This window comes from Brassica oleracea, chromosome C4 (assembly GCF_000695525.1).
Source record: "Brassica oleracea var. oleracea cultivar TO1000 chromosome C4, BOL, whole genome shotgun sequence".
NCBI lineage: Eukaryota > Viridiplantae > Streptophyta > Magnoliopsida > Brassicales > Brassicaceae > Brassica > Brassica oleracea.
In genome coordinates this window covers 24,323,622-24,342,055 of record NC_027751.1, presented here as the reverse complement: position 1 = coordinate 24,342,055, position 18,434 = coordinate 24,323,622, and the positions used below count along the sequence as shown (strand labels likewise).

General features: G+C 40.1%; 5 protein-coding genes across 14 annotated transcripts in view; 3 read left to right on the top strand and 2 right to left on the bottom strand.

Annotated features, from left to right (window-relative positions):
• Window positions 1-3,592, top strand: part of LOC106342499 (serine/threonine-protein kinase Nek4) — an 8,021-nt gene extending 4,429 nt beyond the window's left edge. Inside the window, exons 1-15 of one of the 7 annotated variants that reach the window (XM_013781449.1) lie at window positions 294-442; window positions 631-750; window positions 843-909; window positions 1,031-1,096; window positions 1,187-1,233; window positions 1,314-1,359; window positions 1,447-1,527; window positions 1,602-1,644; window positions 1,719-1,768; window positions 1,858-1,939; window positions 2,033-2,082; window positions 2,183-2,256; window positions 2,351-2,402; window positions 2,482-2,886; window positions 2,972-3,421. In XM_013781449.1, coding sequence (XP_013636903.1) covers window positions 665-750; window positions 843-909; window positions 1,031-1,096; window positions 1,187-1,233; window positions 1,314-1,359; window positions 1,447-1,527; window positions 1,602-1,644; window positions 1,719-1,768; window positions 1,858-1,939; window positions 2,033-2,082; window positions 2,183-2,256; window positions 2,351-2,402; window positions 2,482-2,886; window positions 2,972-3,421 — 1,599 coding nt within the window. In that variant the 5' untranslated portion in view covers window positions 294-442; window positions 631-664. Of the gene's footprint in view, window positions 1-293; window positions 443-471; window positions 564-630; window positions 751-842; window positions 910-1,030; window positions 1,097-1,186; window positions 1,234-1,313; window positions 1,360-1,446; window positions 1,528-1,601; window positions 1,645-1,718; window positions 1,769-1,857; window positions 1,940-2,032; window positions 2,083-2,182; window positions 2,257-2,350; window positions 2,403-2,481; window positions 2,887-2,971 lie in introns of those variants that run through there. The other 6 variants (XM_013781450.1, XM_013781453.1, XM_013781448.1 and 3 more) reach the window with 6 other exon arrangements.
• Window positions 3,593-3,609: 17 nt separating this feature from the next.
• On the top strand, window positions 3,610-5,434 carry LOC106342500. The gene is made up of 2 exons (XM_013781455.1): window positions 3,610-3,889; window positions 4,009-5,434. Exons 1-2 carry the CDS (start codon window positions 3,641-3,643, stop codon window positions 4,918-4,920), a joined length of 1,161 nt encoding a protein of 386 aa, XP_013636909.1. The 5' UTR covers window positions 3,610-3,640; the 3' UTR covers window positions 4,921-5,434.
• Window positions 5,435-6,886: 1,452 nt separating this feature from the next.
• On the top strand, window positions 6,887-9,668 carry LOC106336583 (VAN3-binding protein). The gene is made up of 6 exons (XM_013775446.1): window positions 6,887-7,290; window positions 7,389-7,514; window positions 8,230-8,674; window positions 8,739-8,972; window positions 9,053-9,160; window positions 9,246-9,668. Exons 1-6 carry the CDS (start codon window positions 6,961-6,963, stop codon window positions 9,473-9,475), a joined length of 1,473 nt encoding a protein of 490 aa, XP_013630900.1. The 5' UTR covers window positions 6,887-6,960; the 3' UTR covers window positions 9,476-9,668.
• LOC106336584 (BI1-like protein) lies at window positions 9,623-10,822 on the bottom strand. 2 transcript variants are annotated; one of them, XM_013775448.1, is made up of 4 exons: window positions 10,476-10,822; window positions 10,279-10,392; window positions 10,064-10,203; window positions 9,623-9,955 (listed from the first exon to the last, which is right to left on the bottom strand). In XM_013775448.1, the coding sequence occupies exons 1-4, from the start codon at window positions 10,714-10,716 to the stop codon at window positions 9,749-9,751; spliced, it is 702 nt and encodes a 233-aa protein (XP_013630902.1). In that variant the 5' UTR covers window positions 10,717-10,822; the 3' UTR covers window positions 9,623-9,748. The 2 variants fall into 2 exon arrangements, with proteins under 2 accessions (XP_013630902.1, XP_013630901.1); XM_013775447.1 differs by having other exon boundaries at window positions 10,046-10,203; window positions 10,476-10,817.
• Window positions 10,823-11,839: 1,017 nt separating this feature from the next.
• Window positions 11,840-18,371, bottom strand: LOC106342334. 3 transcript variants are annotated; one of them, XM_013781240.1, is made up of 20 exons: window positions 17,793-18,371; window positions 17,460-17,721; window positions 17,240-17,348; window positions 17,015-17,156; window positions 16,645-16,909; window positions 16,161-16,525; window positions 15,981-16,057; window positions 15,649-15,790; window positions 15,357-15,513; window positions 14,750-14,981; window positions 13,973-14,377; window positions 13,805-13,862; window positions 13,611-13,698; window positions 13,401-13,475; window positions 13,220-13,303; window positions 12,992-13,135; window positions 12,812-12,887; window positions 12,457-12,539; window positions 12,315-12,369; window positions 11,840-12,208 (listed from the first exon to the last, which is right to left on the bottom strand). In XM_013781240.1, exons 1-20 carry the CDS (start codon window positions 18,067-18,069, stop codon window positions 12,143-12,145), a joined length of 3,162 nt encoding a protein of 1,053 aa, XP_013636694.1. In that variant the 5' UTR covers window positions 18,070-18,371; the 3' UTR covers window positions 11,840-12,142. The 3 variants fall into 3 exon arrangements, with proteins under 3 accessions (XP_013636694.1, XP_013636692.1, XP_013636691.1); XM_013781238.1 differs by having other exon boundaries at window positions 12,992-13,303; window positions 14,750-14,849; window positions 14,883-14,981; XM_013781237.1 differs by having other exon boundaries at window positions 12,992-13,303.
• Between the last annotated feature and the right edge of the window lie 63 nt (window positions 18,372-18,434).

Sequence of the window (18,434 nt, the reverse complement as noted above, 5' to 3'; positions counted from 1 at the left end):
TGTTATAAAAAAACTAGAATTTTATTGTATCGAGGAAATTTAAATAAGGGCAAAATTTTATACCCGTATGAGAAGATAACACTGATAATAAGAGAGATGTGTTATTAGAAGGAGAAGGAATGGTGTGTTTACAATCGATCGAAACGATCGTTTATATAGAAGAGAAATTCACTGTGCAAATAGTGCAGCGGGCTCCACATCTTTTATATTATCAACATATACGGCGTTTCTTTTTCTGACTTTTCACAACATAAATTTATATAAAGTTCTAATTTTTATAAGAAAAATTAATATGGCTTTGCGCATATGAAGAGTATGATTGCGGGAGCTGGTTCATACTTTACTGTTTTGATGAAAGCAATCATAAATCTTTGTTGAAAGCTACATCTCGATCTTATTTTGGTGCTTGACGTGACACTGATTGGATTTCCCTCCCATTTCTGTAGTAGATTGATTCCATTACGTTTTTTTTTTCTTATTTTTATTAGTTTTAATATTTGTGCGGTGTGTGCTTCTATGTCTCTCTGTGCCTGCCTGTTTCTAGTTACCAATCATCTTAATAAGTATTAGTAGTAGTTAATTTTGTTCTATCACTCTTCTCATATAACTATTATATATATATGCTTTCAGTTTGTTACAAGATTCTTGTGGTGAAACTTGGATCATGGAGCGGTATGAAGTTCTTGAGCAGATTGGGAAAGGCTCCTTTGGCTCTGCTCTTCTAGTCAGACACAAACAAGAACGAAAGAAGTATTGTACATGTCTATACTTACTTTCATTTAATTGTTCCTGGTTCTGCTCTTCTTATCCATGTTTACTCTGCTTCTTCTTAATTCTCACAGATACGTCTTGAAAAAGATTCGTCTTGCTCGCCAGTCTGATAGAGCTCGCCGATCAGCTCATCAGGAGGTTTCCTCTTCTCTTCCACCACCACCACCACCTTCTTTTTTGATTATTATTTATGATTTTCCAAAATAAATACTTAAAAAAAAAAAAAGATGATGAGGTTGGACCTCCGTTGATGTTTCAGATGGAGCTAATTTCTACTGTCCGGAATCCATTTGTTGTGGAGTACAAAGATTCATGGGTTGAAAAGGTCTCTTGTGCTTTGCCTCTATTGTGTTTCTTTTTTTGCTCATTCTCTGCAAAGCAAAAAAAAAAGACTTATCATATCATTATTTTCCAGGGTTGCTATGTGTGCATCGTTATTGGATACTGCGAAGGCGGAGACATGTAAAAAGGCTTTCACACACAAGTTTTTAAGTTACAAGAAACTTTGCCTCTTACTTTCAATTTGATGAATCCTCTTGCAGGACAGAAACCATAAAAAGAGCTTGTGGTGTTCATTTCCCTGAAGAGGTTTTGTCTCTCTTCCATTATGTCTACAATATATGGTGAGTGCCATTTAAAAATTTGACAAAGATGCCAAACAATCAAATATTGCAGAAACTCTGCCAATGGCTTGTTCAACTCCTAATGGCACTCGATTATCTGCACTCCAACCATATTCTTCACCGTGATGTCAAGGTACAACATATATCACCTCAATGGCTTCTACCACTCTCTTCCTTTATCTCAAGCATTTCACATTTCTTTTTCAGTGTTCTAATATCTTCTTGACAAAAGAGCAAGACATACGGCTTGGTAAGTTTCTGCGAGTTTCACTTGTCTTTGCCACTTTGTGAGTCCTATTTACGCATCCACCATTTCGGTCTTAGGTGACTTTGGCCTCGCTAAGATTCTCACTTCTGATGACCTTGCTTCCTCTGTAAGTCCTTTATATTTGACGTTTATACTAACGAATTGTTTCTCAGAGACAGTAATGAAAAGTCAAGTGTGGGTGTGTGTTTTTAATAGGTTGTTGGGACTCCAAGTTACATGTGCCCTGAGCTTCTTGCTGACATACCTTACGGATCAAAGTCAGACATTTGGTCTTTGGGTTAGTATATAACTATTCATTTCTTCATCAGTTTTTTTTTCTTCTACTTATTGAGCTTGTGTCGACTAACCTTTAAGACATTGTGGCAAGCAGGATGCTGCATGTATGAAATGTCTGCTCATAAGCCTCCTTTCAAAGCTACTGTAAGTGTCCTCATTGAGTCTTGTTGATCAGTTTTTGAGTTCCGATTTGGAGTTAAACACCCTTAAAAAGATGAAACGGTGACATATTGTTGATAATCAGGATGTGCAGACATTGATCAGCAAAATACACAAACTGATAATGGATCCCATCCCTGCCATGTATTCCGGCTCATTGTAAGTCTGAAACCATATTCTCTCTGTTAACACTAGTACTAAATCGACTTACTAGGCTGTAACCAACCTCTTTCCTCTGCTTATCTGCATGCAGCCGAGGCCTCATCAAAAGTATGATGAGGAAAAATCCTGAACTCAGGCCAAGCGTATGTTCTTCCTATAATTCTTATCAACTGGTATAAAATCAGAATCGAGCTAAGCAATATAGTTGTTATAACACTGCAGGCTAGTGAGCTGCTTAACCACCCTCATCTTCAGCCTTACATCAGCATGGTTTATATGAAGCTAGAGAGTCCCAGACGGAGCACTTTCACACCCCAGTGGTCTGAGACGAAGGAAAGAAGGCGTTCGTTTAGTGGCAATGACAGGAGATTGAATCCGAGTGTATCTGATACAGAAGCAGGCTCTGTGTTTTCTTCTTCAGGGAGAGCATCCCATTCACCAATGTTCAGTGGAAGAAGAGTCTCAGAAGTAACTGTTGGAGTCGTCAGCGAAGAGATTGTTCCACAAAGGCAGGAAGGAGTACTCAAGAAGCAATCTGGTGGTGCAGCAGCTAGAACCCCAAGAGTGGCCGGGACCTCAGCAAAGAGGCTTGAAACGCCGTCAAGCACTCCCCGTACCGTTGAAATGGTAAAAGAAAAGAAAGCTTTTTTAAAGTAATAGAGAGATACAAACAGAGAGTAGTGAACTCTGTTGTTGTGTGGTGTTTTATCAGACGAATCCTACGGAGAGGAGAAGGAGGGCATCTCTTCCGTTGGTCGTGGAAAACCCTTACGCTTGCGAATCGGACATTTCTGTAAACGCTCCAAGGTTCGACAAGATCGTTGAATACCCCGAAGACCTCTTCCAGGACAGAGAGACAACCCCCTCAGGAGGAGGAGCCGGGCGATCTTCTTTTTCTTTTTCTTCGATGACGAAAGACAAGTGTACAACTACTGTGCAGACAAGGTCAGTGTCGGAGGCAAAACAGAGAAGGTTCGACACGTCGTCGTATCAGCAGCGCGCGGAGGCTCTGGAGGGGCTGCTGGAGTTCAGCGCAAGGCTATTGCAGCAGGAAAGGTACGACGAGCTTGGTGTTCTCCTTAAACCCTTTGGACCCGGGAGAGTGTCTCCGAGAGAGACGGCCATCTGGTTGACCAAGAGCTTCAAAGAAGCTTCCGTGTAGTTGTAGATGATCAAACAAGGCTTTCTATTTCTATTTGCTTGTGTTTTGTATAATAAATAAAGGTTGGGGTTTATGGGCCTGGATAAAAGTTGTGTTGGGCCACTTTTTAATTGTGAATGTTTTGGGAAATAGTAGTAAAATGTGTGGGGTCGTTTCGTAAAGATTAATAAAAGAAGGGGTTGTTAAACAAGAAATGGGTAATATAGGGAAAGTGAAAGGATGAAGGGAGGAGGAGACAAAGTGGAAGCAGAGATCCTGGAACCTTACCAACTGTCCTTCTCAGATCTTCTTGACCGAAAGCGATGTGAGTTGATCTCGAGGAACGTGATGGAAGCACTTGGCCCAAACGGTCCAGGCCTGCTTTGTATCACCGGCGTTCTCGGCTCCGCCCTCCTCCGCCGTAAGCTCCTTCCGATGGCTCGGAAACTCGCTCTGCTTGATCCCGATAAGCGCAATCGCATTCTCAAGGTAATCCACATATTACAATGAAAGCACTGTGGTGCTTAGTTGACTTTTTGATCTGATCTGTTGACATACGCTCGTACTTGTGTGTGTGTGTTTTTACACCATCCTATACTCTGAAAAAGGAGCAACACTTGGGAAGTGACGTTCCTCTCAAGAATCCAGAACGACTTGTCTCTTCTTTTGCTATGCACCTCCATTATCAACCTCCTTCTTCTAATACCCTAGACTCCCTGGACGAGGATGATGATGACTTCAACAATCTTGGTCTTGTGTTTAAGGAACTTGGGTTTTGTATGATGGAGTTGGGTTTGTCCATTGCCCGAGTGTGCGACAGGGAGATTGGTGGAGGGTTTCTCGAGGGGACCTTACTTGATTCTTGCACTGCGAAAGGACGCCTCATACATTACCACTCCCCTGCTGATCAGTCTTTTCTCAGAGAAGAAGCAGCCCAGAGGAGAAGAAAGCAATCTGGCAAGTGTATAAATGGGAGTCACTTCAATCTCTGGCAACAGTGGCATTACGATTATGGCATCTTTACCATTCTCACCGATCCTCTCTTTCTTTCATCCCATTCCTGCCAGGATTGCAATTTGATTGCCAGCCACTCTTATCTTAGGATCTATCATCCCAGCAAGAACAAGTTCTACATGGTCAAGACTCCTCAGGACAGTTTTATTGTTCAAATTGGAGAATCTGCTGACATTTTGTCCAATGGGAAGCTACGGTCGACCCTCCACTGCGTGTGCAGACCAGAGCAGCTCGAGCACATCAGCCGCGAGACTTTTGCGGTCTTCTTACAGCCAAAATGGAGCCACACTTTCTCAGTCTCGGAACATACTACAATGGAACATATAAGGTCAGGTTCTCTACAGAGACGGCCAATACTTGATACGGACGACGTTTCTAAAGCAGACATTCATAACATTGTTCCACCTCTATCTTCTCGGATTAGGGATGGGATGACATTTGCCGAGTTTTCTCGCGAAACAACTAAGCAGTACTATGGAGGGAGCGGCTTGCAATCTAATAGATAACCACCACCCCCTTATACGTTAGGCATGCGTAAAAATGAAAAGTTCAGAGCAATTTGTTCATTGTGAGTGTGAAGTCAAGAAGAATGAGCCCAACAACAAGTGCTGTCTTCTTTCTGAGAGAGACTAAAGGGAGAGTTGGGATTCTCGTCTTTTCGATGTTGGAGCCAAAACAGTGAAAGTTGTTACTTCGTTATCACAGTCAAAAGCTCTCCCTTTCACACAGACAGACTTACTTGCTTTATTTTTTTTTTCCTGCTCTTCTTTAATCTCTCTCCGTGACTCAGTTTATGTTCTCTCTTGTGTCTCCCCCGAGCTTACATCTCCCTGTTTGTTAGCTTTCAAGGGTCGCATTAAGACAAAGTGGTGTTAATAAAGTAAAAGCTGCCCTTGTTACAGCCTTTCTTTTTCTGTTCTTTGAACATATTTTCATGAATGGTTTTTGTACGTGTAGATCAAATCGAGGAAAAAAAAGGGTTATGGCTCTCGCAGACCCTTTTCTTTTGTGAATTCAAAACAAAGATTTGAACTTTCTCCCTTCAAAGATGCTTGCTTTGACTTGGATGTGCTTTTACATAGAAAAGGATCTTGGGGGTTTCAAAAACCTTAGAGACAACGGATATGGTTTAGGTTATATAAATAGGTGTCTATTGTAAGCATATATCGAAGGCAAAAGCAAGACAGATATAAAAATATTTTAAAGAAAGAATAAAAATGGAAAAAGAGGATTCATCATTCAAAGTGCTGAGATACAATTTAAGTTTAATTTGTATAAAATACAAAACGTCCAAACAAGAACAATGATTGCAAGCTAAGGAATAATCAGAGAGACAAAATGACAATATTTCTAGTGGATTTTTTTTACTAAAGAACAGAAAAATGTGGGTATCCCTAGAATCAGACAGATCAAAAGGGAATAAAGGATGTATCTTTATTAAGTGGTCACCCACCTCAATAGCAAAGTGCATGTGTATACTAATTTATGTATGGTAAGTTATCAAATACTCTTTTAAGATTAATGTTGTTGGGTTTTATTAACATCTTAATTATGCTTGTAAAAGAAGAAAAGAAAATCAGAAGTTTTGATTGTCAATCCTGAAGATATATATGCTTAGAAAAACTTGGATTAATTGATCATACATAGAGTAAGGCATGCATAAAAACATTTACGAAGTTGTTATAGAAGTGGAAGAGGGAGAAAGGAATCTGACGTAATGGAAAGCACGCGACGCAGCATGTGTAAATTGTACACACAGGTTGCAGCTTTGTGCTTCAAAATCAAAGAAAAAGGGAGCACTGCGTAATAGGGACCAACAACATCCTCTAGTGATCGGTTTGCAAACCGCTAACTAGATGCTTGATTAATAAAAACACCAAGACCCAATATTGTGGTTACTTAAAAGTCTTATAGAACCAGTATTGTGGTTAGTACATAGATTAGTATTAGTTTAAAGGCAAAACACACACAAAGATGGCTTTATTCCCTCCTTTTTTTTTTCTTAGACTCCTTTGTTACGCCTAAAGTAATTTTTGAGGTGTATTAATTAAACAAATGGAAAGATGCGGCCTTGTTATTGAAAAGAGACGTCTTTATTATTGTTTGCTGGTGGCATCCATTACTTACGCAACCACTATATATACTACTCTAATCCGTTTCATATTATAAGTAGTTTTAGAAAAATGTTTTTGTTTCAAAATGTAAGTAGTTTGCGTATTTCTATGTAATTTTTACCCTTCTTAAATACAGTGTGACCAATCAAATTAAATAGATTTATTTTTTATTGGTTAAATTATATCTAACCTATTTATTATAAAATATTTTTTAAAAACATAATAATTTTCTTAATCTTGGTACGGAGGCAGTATTTTTCAAGGTATTTACTAGTCCATTATAAACTCACTCTCAAATAGTTTTATTTCCTTTAAATTAAAAAAAAGTGAAAAACACCTTAACGTTTTTTGGTCTGTGTATATATATTACACTTACAGACACACTAGTCTCCTTCTCAAGCTTTGAACTCAAGTTTAAGAAGAAAAAAAAAGATGGAGAGAGAAATGAGACGACCGAACCCAATCAACAGCTCTCGCCGACCGGATATAGGCGCCGGTAGTACTCAACTCCCGGAAAGCCCACGAGGCCCGATGGAGTTCTTGTCAAGATCCTGGAGCGTCTCTGCCTTGGAAGTCTCCAGGGCTCTCCACACGGCCAAAGCAGCAGGACCGTCCACAACAAGAACGCCTTCCCTTAATGCCGCCTCAATACCGGAAGAAACCAACCCTGAGAAAGAAGAATGTCAGGCAGAGAACAGCCAGTTCTCGTTTGCTGCTTCTGCAACTTCACAGCTTGTTCTTGAGCGCATTATGTCTCAATCGGTACGTATGGATTAATCAAAATATTATCAGCCAGATAGACTCTGTTTCTGTTGCCTGAATGAGTTTTTTTTTTTTTTTAAATGTTTTGAATAATGAAGGAGGTGTCACCGTTAACGTCGGGGAGGTTATCACACAGCAGTGGCCCACTCAACGGCGGTGGTTCTTTTACGGAGACAGACAGCCCTCCGATATCTCCTTCAGATGACTTCGACGACGTCGTAAAGGTACTTCTTCCTTTCATCAACTTTTTGTGTAATCCCTGATTTCTCACTTTTCCACAATCCGCAAATACAATAAAAAATATGTTTTAAAAGAAAAAAAGAGCCAATGTAGTAAGAAAAAAGTACAGTGAAGTGAAAGCAGAGTCAAAATGAACGCTTTAATTTTGCAGACAAGAGCAGATTTGACTTTGACTCTCCACTTTACAACCTGTATTTAGCCTCTCACTCACGATACAGAAAGAAGTATATATATATTTCCCTCCATTTTATCGTATAAGCAAAATAAGTAACAAATCTTCTAATTACTGAAAAGAAAAATCGATACTTTTAAAGTTGCATCGTTGGCATAATTTAAGGAATTGAAGCGATCAGAGCCGTCTAGGTCTTGGGACTATAAGGCGCACTAAAGCCAGTCGGCCATCATTAAATCAGATTATATAGTAGATAGATTTCATTTATTAATTGAATGCATTTACTCTGAACAATTTTTGAACACGGGAATAGAAATGTGAGTGCACCGCCTAGAACTCTTTTATGTTCTGTCTCATTTTAAGAAACACTGTTATTTAAATGCCTGCCACACTCACTTTTACTAGTCTCCTCTTCATTTGCTGCTTTGGTACTGTCTACTTCAAAGATTATAATAACACAACCTTCTGTTAGAATTTCCTTCACTTCTTTACTCTTAACGAAGTCTACTATTTATTTACCATTGCAGTATTTTCGTTCCCACAACACGATACAGCCTCTTTTCACCGGCACAGGAGGCACCCGTGGAACCACTGGAAACGGCAGCAATACCCCAGTGGCTGGAGCACCCCCAAAGACGGTTGGTAGGTGGCTCAAGGACCGTAAAGAAAAGAAGAAAGAAGAGAGTAGAGCTCACAACGCACATGTCCATGCAGCTGTCTCTGTTGCAGCCGTTGCTTCTGCCGTCGCAGCTATAGCAGCAGCCACTGCTGCCTCTTCCCAAGGTAAAAACGAGCAGATGGCCAGAGTTGATATGGCTATGGCTTCTGCTGCTGCGCTTGTGGCCGCTCAGTGTGTGGAGGCTGCTGAAAACATGGGCGCTGAGAGGGATCATTTGGCGTCCGTTGTCAGCTCTGCTGTGAATGTTAAGTCCCATGATGACATTGTCACACTCACTGCCGCTGCTGCAACAGGTATTGTATTATTAGTAATCAAATTAACTTCTGACGATATGTGGATTCACCCACGTTTTTGCAGCTCTGCGAGGAGCAGCCACATTGAAGGCAAGAGCACTTAAAGAAGTATGGAACATAGCTGCTGCGTTGCCAGCCGATAAAGGTGCAAGTTCAGCGCTGTGTGGTCAGGTTGAAACAAAGCATAGCGGTAGTAGCTTTAGTGGAGAACTACCAATAGCTGGGGAAGACTTCCTTGGCGTCTGTAACCAGGAACTACTAGCTAAAGGCACTGAGCTCCTCAAACGAACTCGTGGAGGTACTCCAAAGCTACACTCGTTTAAATGACATAAAAAAAAAGAAGGCGGCGGCTTTGCTGATATTGTATTTTGTAAGCAGGTGATCTCCACTGGAAGATCGTCTCTGTCTACATGAACAAAACAGGCCAAGTTGTGCTGAAAATGAAGAGTAAACACGTCGGGGGGACATTCACTAAGAAGAAGAAACGTACAGACATTTCCTCTTCTATTGAGCAGATACTAGATAGCTAACAACAAACACAAGTCATAGTGGTTTGCAATTTGTGATGCAGATATGGTGCTGGAAGTGAAAAAGGACATAGCAGCATGGGCAGGGAGGGATCTCTTCAACGGGGACAAGCATCACTACTTCGGCTTGAAGACTGAGACAAAGAGAGTCATCGAATTTGAATGCAGAAACGAAAGGGAGTATGAGATATGGACTCAGGGCGTTTCCCGCCTTGTAGCCATCGCTGCCGAGAGGAAGCAGAAGAACTCCATGTCCAAATGGACGGCGCCTTAATAACACCTAGCAGAGAGAAGTAGATGCTTTTGTGCGAACTTCCTGATGATAAGTAAGAATAGGTCTAGACATGGAAGAGTAGAAGACATTCCCTTTTGTAATAATATCCTTTTTATTCCATTAATGCTAAAGCTAACAACTTTCACAAGTACAATGTATTAGCTTCCATTTTATGTTACAGCGTTTCAAACAAGACACAAATTTAATTGCAAAACGAATTTAAACACGTAAGAGTAGATGGCAATAACATAAATCTAGAGAAGAGGTGTGTTTTTAACTATCAGCAGCCCTCAAGAGAGTGAGCAGAGATAGGAAGAGGTTAATGACGTCCAAATAAAGCGAAATTGCAGCCCAAATGTACTCGTCATAGGAGTGTCTCTTGATCAAGTTGTCAGTGTCATATACAATGTAGCCACAAAAGATGATGGATGCCAAACAACCATAGATCATCACCGAGATCTTTCCTAGAGGGAAGAGAATCTGCCAAAAAAAAAAAAAAAAAAAAACACAAAGGACTCATCAAACCATTATTAAACCAAGGCAAGGATTCCGGAGATGATTTTAAGGTACCTGGATGAAGGAAAAGACCATAAGGACAATGACAGCGCCGAACAAGAAGGGACCGAGGAAGTTGAAGTCATGGCCTCTCTTGGCAGCCCAGAAAGTGTAGAGAGTGAGCGAAACCACCACAACAGCCGTCAAAATCACAGCCTCGAGGATGACTTTTCCTGTTGACAAGATGGTTGCATCAAATCAGGTTAGTTAGGTAGGTAGGGCTCATTTGAGAACAAGGAAAGACTAACCGCTGGTAAAGGCGCAGGTCAAGCCAACAGCAAAGGCGAGAGAGACGGTGAAAATGGCGAGTAAGAGATAGTTGACAGGATGCTTCTGGTGGTAATAATACAAGGGACACATAACTGCAATCCAAAAAAAAAAAACAACAATATTGAGAGAGAAAGGAGGAGCAGAGTACATCATGTGCTATCGAGAGAGGAATTACCAATCAAAGGAGTGAAGATGACAAGGATGTAGAGGGCGAAGCCGGCGCTGGTGGTGGTGAAGAAGACGGATATCGGATGAACTTTAACGACGGTGGCGGCGACGGCGATCGTGACGAGGAGCTGGATGGAGATGATGGAATAGACCTTACGGATGAAAGACCATCGGAGCTCGGGGCTCTCCATCATCATCGGGTACAGAGGCGTCTGAGCCGACTCCAAATCATACTTCTGGTTCCACATCTTCCCGATCACAATCAATCAGAGATGAATTTCAGAATCTCCTCCAGAGAGAGAGAGCGCGATTGCAAATTGGGGATTGCCGGAAGAGAACCCAAATATGTAGACGACACCCAAGGGCCGGCGGCGAACTAGAGAAACTTCCCGATACGTCGACCAATTAAAATAATTAGACGCCTCAGATCAAGACACGTGTAGACATCCTGGTTGTTCATCGTATTCCGTGGGCCTCTTGAGGGTCTTAACTATTCTCTTTTAATATTTTTATGGGCTAATGGCCCAGATATTACAACGTTTCTGACTTCTTTAGTGGTAAAAAATCGTTTGATTTTGACTTTACTGCTATATACTTGCTTAGCGTTCATCTTGATTTTCATCTTCCAGTTACATAAACTTTTATATTGTAAACAAACCTTTTCTTACGTTTTATTCCATGCGTTGTTCATAAACAAAAAGGTCTTTTAGCTAACCGGATTAATGCAATAATTACCCTGGAAAGACGGAATGAAAACGTTTGAATCTAAGTGCATTAGCTAGATGTTAAAATCCTAATGAGTCTAGGGCCTGAGACTTATTATCCGAGATCCGGATTCGATCCGAGATCCACTTCGGATCCGCTTCGAAATTATGATATCTGGGGTGTCCGGATCCGAATCCAGATAGTAAAATCTTGGATCCGTGCAAACCGAATCCAGATATCTTAATTTTTAGGTCCGGATATCCGGATCCGGATCCGTATTTTTAAAATACATTAAATTTTTAAATTTTATTAATATTTATATTTGATATATTAATATTTATACATGAATTAATCTTATAATATTTTATTTTAGTTTTTACAATATTATAAACATATATAAATATTTAATTTATGTATTATATTAAAAAAATTAATATTTTTTGTTAAAAAAATTATTTTTAATTATTTTGACGGATCCGGATATCCGCGGATAATAGAATATCGAGACGGATATCCGAAACCCGGATATCCAGAAACCACAAATCCGGATCCGAATATTAAATCCACGGATCCGGATCCGGATACCCTAAATTTCCCGGATATCCGGACGGATCCGTCCCAGGGCTAAATGAGTCTACTTTCCCAAGGAAGATTGTAATTTGTCAGGACAACAAATATTTCAGGAATTTACAGGTAAGAGACTCAAAAGTACTTGTAACAATGTTTTCTATTTTTATCCACAACCTTTTGTGCTTGCTCACTTCCCTTTTGGACTATTATTCATTCACAATTCACAAAAAGGACTCGACTTGTGAGATACGCTAATATACAACTCAAGTCTCTCTACAGGCTTCTAAATTTCTTCAAGACAAGGATGTTCCCCAATCAAATATCAAACCACCGCTTGTTTTGTTTGCCAATTTATAACTGCAGCAAGAGAAACCGTATCCTCCTTTTTTTTCTCTACAATCAGGAGCTCGGGGGAGGCTGGAAATAAGGGTGCCGCAGAGCTTCATCAACATTCATTCTGTCCTCCTACACTCCCCACACAAAAATATCATCCAAATAACCCAGTGCTCTCTTAAGAATAAGATAATTGCAAGGTATATACATATAACGAGAAAAGACAAGAGGATCTCACAGGGTACCACTGTAATAGACTCCGCACCAACCTTAAAGCCCAAACATTAGGAAACCTGCATTTTCCTTTCCACATTTCAGAAAAAAACTGTACCTAGCATCTTCTCAAAACTACCTTCATGTCAAGGAATCATCAAACTAACCCAATTTTAAGAGGGTCTCTACTCTTTATCTGTTCTCCAAAAAATTCTTCAGAGCATTTCCATGACGCAAGCGAAATCCCACCCTACATCCCACAATATATATAACCTTTGCATATGACAATAATCATCCAAATTATATTCACCCTGGCTGTAAATATTGAAGAGACTCGATAACATATGCGTGGATCACTATGAGGCAAAAAAGAAGAAGCTGAATTGCTTACCAAGAATAACTGAACGACATAATATCATCAATTCAATATCAAACTGAATTTTAAAGACAAGTCAAACAAAACATAGGTATATAAATTTACTAACCATGGTCACTCAACGGGAAAAAAAAACTGTTCTTTACCTGCTTTGAGCTGGCGCCACCATGTTTTAAAGAGCTACCTGGGATTAGGATGCACATTTCCATGAAGGATCGAAGCCTGCCACCCAAAATTGAAATCCAAACAAATAACTAGTTGTCACCAAAGAGTGGTGTCCTGGTTGGTCTCAAGCAAAACGATTTACACTTCTAAATGTAACTTACTTGTATGCAAGCTCTTTAAAGTTTTCACTCCAACCTCTGATATGTTGATCCAAAAGGGCACGTGTAACAGAACTAATATCAAAAACGTTTGGTGATCCTAAAATCATTTCTAATATCACAACCCCAACACTCCACATATCGTATCTGCAAGAAAAAAAATGTGTCATATATTTGGCCAGGGTAAGTTGGAGCCACGCTTTTGGAAAAAAACTAGTAAAACTCCCATACTTCAATGTCAAACTGGTCGGCCCACGGTGCCAGCTGCTGTTCATTATGGCTTCGGGCGGTGCATAATCATGAGTTTGTTCTGCTCTGAATTCAAGATAATCCAAAGGATTGTTGATAATCAGGATCACAAACCAGAGAAGGAAGAATTTCCAAAATAAACATAACAAAGAAAAAGAAATACCTGGAAGGACCTACTGAACCATAATAATGTTTCATTGTGAATTCATCAAGTGCACTGCCAAAGTCGATGATGCGCCTAAAAAGTGATTGTAACATCATCAGTTACCAGGAAACAACAAATTATATAAGCGGAGGACTAAAAGACTTGAGTGTCGCAGAAGTTTAAATACGTGGAGCAAAATGAATAAACTAGAAAACTGTAATAAAGTACATTTTAGTTTTGAAGTTATAATCTCCTTTTGGTGCACCCTTTAAGCATCTGCCTGACTTGATGTCTTCAAGGCATATCACCATATTCTCTAAGGAACATGCCATGCATACATTGTAATTAGTTTCCGTGAGAATAGTCACCTATCACAGATTGTACACTATATGAACTACCATTAACATCAGAGTATTTCTTACCGGGTTTTATATCTCTGTGAGTAATATTGCGATCATGGCAGGCCTTTAGACCCAGCAACTGAAAAGAAGGTTAAAGTGTAAAACGAAAAGCAAGCAAAGGTACGATTAACTCCCCACGATGCATCTATCAAACACATGACCAAAATCAGAACATTCTAAAATTCCTACCAATTGCCATATTATTCTGCGCATTTCTTCTTTTCCTGAATCTGTTGTCTTCAACCAGGTCCACCAGTTTGACGGACGAAGTATCTGACCATGACTTGCCTCTTCAGCCTTTTCACCAGCAGGGATATTCTCTGCTTCTTCCACAGTGTACATCAGCTTTGATAAAGACACACCCTCGTGATGAAACACAAGCCATATATCATTATATCGAGATTCAAAATATTCTATGTATCTCGCAATATGTTTCAAACCCTCTTCAGAGAGATCCAATTCTGATGACGCTGATTGAGGACTTGACGTTTGCGCTGAAGAAGAACTCCCACTTATGCTGTATGCATTTAGAAACAATTCACCAAAATGTTTCTCCCTTAGACCACTTAAATACACAGTTGGTCCTCTCTCTACCTGTTTAGGAAAAATAACAGAATGTATAAATTTAATTTGTGAAGGAATTGCATCTACAAGACATCATGTAGGTCGATAGATAGGTGACATAACGAGCAGGGAGCTAACTCTTGCAAAGAATAACCTATGCCAGATTCGTAATAATTTATTTATGCAAGAACCACTCAGTCTGAAACCATTATTACTGTAAGCAATAAACGGTGGAGAACTACTGCCACCTACAAATAACCAAAGAGTAATGCCCACATCACAGATACACGTCTTCTCACTATCACTCCAAGCATACAAAGCTAGAGAAAATCGGAAAGAAAATGGCAGACACATATCATATATAAAAGGAAGGATAAAAAAGTCCCAAAAAAGAACACACACCATTATACGCTTCAAAATGAAGGAGTTATCAGGACCATCAGCATCATACTGATCTGTAGATGTACTGCTAGTTACGTTATCAGCGTATTCGTTGGTATGAGCACCACTTTTTGATGTATTCTCATCTTCCTGGATCCAACTAGAAGCGTTACTTCCTTGATAGCAATTCCAGTGAAATGCCAACCATACCTCACCAAATGCACCACGCCCAAATTTTTTCTTCAGGACATAGCTAAAAATCACATAGCATTACACACTTTCATCAGACATTTTCTAAGAGTACTTTTCTATTTGAAAGATAACTGTTTCCATAATACGGAGACACTAATTCCAACATGTTTCTTTGTGAGAAAACATCTAGCCAAAATGCAACATGAAGACATTAATGCACTCAACAACAGCATTTGCCCCTCCACAATTTAGCAGTGACTACATAGCCAAGCGCACTGACGAAAAGCCAAGAGCATGAAAGAACGAAAGGTTTGGCGTAACGGTTGCTATTGCTAATCAGAACTAGTTAAAATCATGAACAGCGATCCCATTCATCAACAATGATACGAAAACGAAAAAAAAAACTTATCAATCACGAAGGAAAAGAAGAAGGCACCTCGAGTCCGGAAATGAAATTTCCTCTGTCCCGTTATTAGCACCAAAACCATGGAAGGGTACAGATTCAAGTAACCCAAGGAAAGTAGCAAAGCTATCAGGATTGATGCACTGGTCTTGATTCTCGTTAATAGCGGTCGCAGAAGGCAAACACCAGCCTTTATCACCGGGTAAATGTTCAGATGCACCGAAATGCACCGAAGAAGGAGAAGAATCAAGGATATGCTTATAAATAAATATAACAGCAATAAGAATGATGAAAATAAAATGTCCTCTAAGAAATTTTCATTTACCAGAGAATGGCTCAACAGATGCAGGTAGAACCTGAGGCAAGTCACTCATGTAATCATTCATATTGTCCATTTGTCCCAGAGACGTACCAATAAGGTGCTCTGACATATAAAAGCAGTAAAAACTTCCGTTTTTAACTTCAACCTAGCATAAGAAGTACGGACATATCATATAAGTGCAATATTTTCCAGGTCAACAATGCAAACAGAACGATTGGTTAATCCCATATTTACAAAATGGTGAGATAATGCATATCATAATGATATGTCAGAGAATGCCATGGAACACAAAAAAGTTGAATAGGAATAGTGGAGTTCTGTCAACTGGGTCATACCAGTAACCTATTGAACATGGTTGCATGTGGTTGAGCCTGCTTGAATTGCAATGGCCCCGAATTTACATCATCAGGTACTGTTGAAAAGACAAAAAACATGATTAGCCAAACATGAGAGTGTCACACTCCAGATTTCATAATGCGGATGTCAGAAATTTGATTGTAACCAAAGAAACTAACATGGCAGTGCACATGTATTACTCGGCAGTGCTGAATTAATCTTATATTTGTTGTCACCCATACTCTGCTCCTTCCGTTGGAGCTGAGAAACCAGATTAGATTTTAGAGGAACAACAACAGCAGCCATATTATCCATGCTTCCCTTGTCAAAGGCAGTATTGACCAAGCAGTCTGCCAAAGAAACAGAGCAGTAAGAAGGCAGTCCTGGACCATAGCTGGTTTGATTGTTTACTTCCCCCAGACGATCACATACATCTTGCACCTTCAACTTTTCAAAGATGCCATCAGATGACACTACCAAGTAGCTGTCATTAGCCAGTAGCGGCTGCCAGTCCAACACCTCAGGTGCAGAGATGACACCGTAACTGAAACAGATATCAAAACTCATATTTCATCTTCAAGGAAAGTAAGTATAAACAAAAGAAGAGTTTCAGCAATAAGTTTGTTAAGAATAACAGAAAGAAACTAAGATAGAAATGCTTACCTTTTAAAAGTAAGGTCGCCAATTGCACGGGAGACAGCTAGTTGACCGTTTACTCGGGACACACCGGCCCATTCGGTGACATAACCTCCTGCAGCTTCAACACGATTTTTTTCATCTTCTCTATTTGGATGATGATCTTTTGTCAATTCTTTGGCAATCAAACGCAGTTGCCCATTGCTATGTTCCAGTTTGAAGTCAGAGAACCGTGACGGGGAAGAAGAGTCTGGATTGCGCCTTCGCTCCCTGTACAGCTTCACTAAAGTAGCTGCAATAAGAAAACAACAAATGCTTATATCAAATTTCCCTTAAATGATACACGTAAGAGTGGGTTTCCGCTAGGCAGCTTGGTGTAGAAAAAGATGTTTCCAACCTCTAGCTTCATCCGGAGTCTCAAACTTTTCGGAGCACAAGAGAGCCTTAGAGTCACCGATACTGGCAACCATTAGTTGACCATCAGCGAAAAGTGCAACTGTAGCCGTAGAACCTGAATTCAACTTTCGGTTAGATGCTTCCTGGAGAAAAACAGGTTTAGCTAGCTGGTTACATCTTAATCAAGAAACTGAAGCGGAGATGTATATTCACAACTACTATATACCTTTGTAAATGTGGCATCAATGTCATGGATGGCTCTCAGCAATGCTTCCTTTATTATATCCAAGTGAAGAGAATCATCAAACTTTAATGGCAATGAGTCTCTTCTCGTCCTGCCAAAATTAAAAAAAAAAAAAAAAACACTAGGATGGTCATTATAATTTGTCCAAACAAAAAAAGAACAGTAGTTGATGAAAGCAAGAAAATGGAAAAAAGAACTAAACTGCATATTAGCATCCAGGTTGTATAGATGCATGAGTTCATCACGAAGCGGAATAACAGGGTGATCTGCATTGCTTGGTAACGTTCCAATCAGCAGCTTCCTGGTGGTGGTCATAGAAGAAAAGGTAGCGTCCAAGAGGAAGTTGATATGCAAGGCAAAATAATCCAATAAAAGTCTGGAGGCCATGTCACTGGCTTCTGCACCATTATGGCCGTCAAAGACAGCTGCAATCCCAACCAAAACATCCTTCGTTCCACTCTTCCCTGCTCACTCAGATTGATTACAGAGAAATAAAACTTTCAAAAAACATCTCGCGTTAAACAGAGATGCATACCGGGAAAGGGAATGCGAAGATCGAGAGCACAAAGAAGACGGTCCTCCTGGTATCTGCGGCGGCCTTGGAGGGCAGCCGCGTGGCAACGAGCATCTCCAGTGCGGGAACGAGAAGGAGAAGGCCAATTCCAACGAGGACATTTGGGGGATTGAAACACGGCGGGAGCTCCTCCTTGTTTGTAAACCGTCAAACACGTGGAAGATTCCCCTCCGCAATAGCCCGAGAAGAAGAAGGCGATGATGATGAACCCTAGACTTGATTTGGCACTGCCCGTCATCTTCCCCCGTACATGATTCAGGATCCCTTAATTACAAAAGTAGATAATTTAAACTGATTCAGGATCCCTTAATGATTGAATTACTAGTTATTGCCCTCAAAATGGAACGAACAACTCTTTCCTATCAACTGTGCGGATAATCTCCATCGCCACACAAATAATCATCGGCACACTGACCCATATCAACGAATATCTTGATGGATTTACGAGAGAATACAGATGAGTAAGCTAAATAAAATCAATTGAAGGACTGGATTGAAGACGGTGAACAAGACTGGAGGAGACAACAGACAACAACGTAACCCACCCTTTTTTTTCATTTTTAAATCAAAAATCAAAAATCAAAAATCAAAAATGCGTACTAA